The 2,569-nt window shown below is 39.5% G+C and overlaps 1 protein-coding gene across 1 annotated transcript; it reads right to left on the reverse strand.

Moving 5' to 3' along the window:
• Nucleotides 1–330: 330 nt before the first annotated feature.
• LOC108346835 (uncharacterized) lies at nucleotides 331–1,893 on the reverse strand. Its single transcript, XM_052868181.1, has 5 exons — nucleotides 1,693–1,893; nucleotides 1,415–1,595; nucleotides 1,163–1,326; nucleotides 796–972; nucleotides 331–708 (listed from the first exon to the last, which is right to left on the reverse strand). The coding sequence occupies exons 1-5, from the start codon at nucleotides 1,891–1,893 to the stop codon at nucleotides 331–333; spliced, it is 1,101 nt and encodes a 366-aa protein (XP_052724141.1).
• Between the last annotated feature and the right edge of the window lie 676 nt (nucleotides 1,894–2,569).

Consider the following 2,569-nt stretch of genomic DNA (forward strand, 5'->3'; position numbering starts at 1 on the left):
GATGTGAAGAAGTGTTATGGAGAAATCCTCAAATCCTATACCCAAGACAGTTAGATTAGGAAAAGATACTTTTGTGTCTTCCTAGTAGTAACCAGATTTCTTCTAAGAAATTTGCAAACAAATGTATATATATAGAGAGAGATTGATAGATACATAATGAATAACAGAATGTGTTTTTGGTTAGGGGGAACACAACACTAAACCCCGTCATTCCTAGCTAGTTTAATCTTCCCAGATTGTAACAAGTGAACAATTATGTGTTTTCCACAAGTAAGGAACCCATCTAAGGCTAAACCAAACTACACATGTCAAAAATATATATAAGGATCATCAATTTGTAACTGCATGTTCATTTAATTCTGATGCAATGTTCTTATTATCTTCTGCTTCGTCTTCTTCCTGTCGTTGACGCTGCTGTTGTGGTGACACAGAAAATATTGATTTTTTCTGGGAGCCTGGATTTAAGGGTGAGCGTGGTGACATGGGGAACTCTACCCTAGGAACTCCTGGTGAAGAAATGCAAGTGGTATCTATGGGATAAAGTTCTGCAACTTCTTCCATGCCTTCATCAAGATACACCACGTCCTGCATACTCAACTGATGGTACTCCACAATCTCCCGTAGAAAACGATTCTCCCGAGCATACACCTCATTCTCACTCGCTAACCGACCCTTCTCCGCAAGAAGTGTCTCTAGTTGAAGCCGGATCTTCTCCAACACAACATTCTTAAATAAATACATAGTACTATACAAACTTCTGGAAAAACTTGTAATGAACTTTGAATACTGACTCACCAAATCATCGTCTGCACGGATAACGGTTTGTCCTTTCTCGCTACCCTCGCGGTCGCGGAGCATTTTGTTTTCTTCTTCCAGTTGAGCACAGCGTGCTTTAGAAAAAGCCAAATCTGCTTTCACTGTTTTTAGCTCCCGCAGAAGCAATTTTGCTTTTGCAGCTGTTGCCATTGCAACCTGCGACCCATCAAAAAACAAAGACCAAATCTTGCGTCTCATGTCATTAAAGAAACCAAAGCCATTGAACATGAATTATATATCAAAGCAAAATCAACCAAAAAAATAACATTGATCATATGTTTTTTTTTTTTACTGCACGAAGCAGTATGACAGACAATTAACTACATAGTTGCTAGTGCCACCTTACGTCGCGAGATGCCTTGAGTTGTGTTGCGTGGATGGCTTGAGGGTCTCCTGTCTGGGCTGGTTGTTGCCATGGATTCCACGTCGAAGGAGCTAGTTGTGACTTTGAGTTGGACAGAGAAATTCCCTTTGGCTTCGTTGGAGATCCTCGACCCGATGCTTTGCTCTCTATGCCCTCCTGAGATGAAGCATCGTAACAATGAGAAAAATATTTGAAAAGTGTGATCATGTAACTAGAATCAATGCAGTAGATTACGTACGAGAGGAGAAGAAAATGTATTGAAAGAGTGTGTTTTGAGTTTTTCGGAGGAGATGGCGTCGTGGTGTGGGTTTGAGGATGGCTTATCCTCCTCCAGAATTTCTTTGGCCTTCTGAGCGAGGACGCCCCACACGCCGGATTTCGAAACATCAGCCACCACGTAATTGTTATCACAGCTCTGCATGCGTTCATGGAGGCGAAACTATTGATTATTATGAAGTGCATCATCAAAATATTATGCATGGAAATGGTGTACGTGGTAAGAGTTAATTAACCTTGGATCTGTGATGGTCATGTTCATATTTGGGGAAAGCAAGGTGAAGAGAGGGATCACGACGAGCAGCAGAGGCTTTGATGGCCTGAACAGCGAGGGGTGAGGAAGATGTAGGTGAACCATTTTCATCATCTGCATGATGTCGAATCTCTTCCTTGAAGGTGGAAGCTCTGGATATTCCGTGTCTTCTTCTGTATGCCATTGCCTTGCCACCGCCGCGCGCCACCACAGCCAGCCAATGCCGCAACACCACGATGATCACGAGATCACGATGACGATCACAATCACAATCACAAACACAACCAACACTTTCTCTCCCACCTTTCAACTCGTAATACCATTTCTTTCCCACTTTAAATCTCACCATCCTTAAACACACAAGTGTCTGCTTCCTCTCCGTCACCTTAAACGTAGGATTCGGAGCAATTCACGTCCACCCTTAACTTTTCTCTCTCACACATTCCCCTCGCCTTCTATTCATCATACATCTATGATATTTTCACCACCATAATTAATTAATAATATATCATTGCAAAATACTTTCTAAATCATGTCAACATTATTCAAGATAGTGTAAGCAATATATATATTTTCCTAATATACTTGAACAATACTTATATACGTTCGATATAGTTTAGCTTTGTCTAAAGTAGAAGATTTTGTGGTGAATGTTTGGAAGTTATAGTTAATAAAATTAAAATTATTCTAATATTTATAACTTTGTCATTGACAAATTCTCTAACAATAAAATGTGCGCGTGGATATTAATATTTTTTCATTTACTATATGTTCAACTACACTTAATTTCTACAAAACTCATTAAATTTAAAACAGACATATATATGTGCGATTGAAATATAGTTTTATAACTAGAAAGA

The sequence above is a fragment of the Vigna angularis genome, chromosome 9 (genome assembly GCF_016808095.1).
Source record: "Vigna angularis cultivar LongXiaoDou No.4 chromosome 9, ASM1680809v1, whole genome shotgun sequence".
In the NCBI taxonomy this organism is placed as follows: Eukaryota; Viridiplantae; Streptophyta; class Magnoliopsida; order Fabales; family Fabaceae; genus Vigna; species Vigna angularis.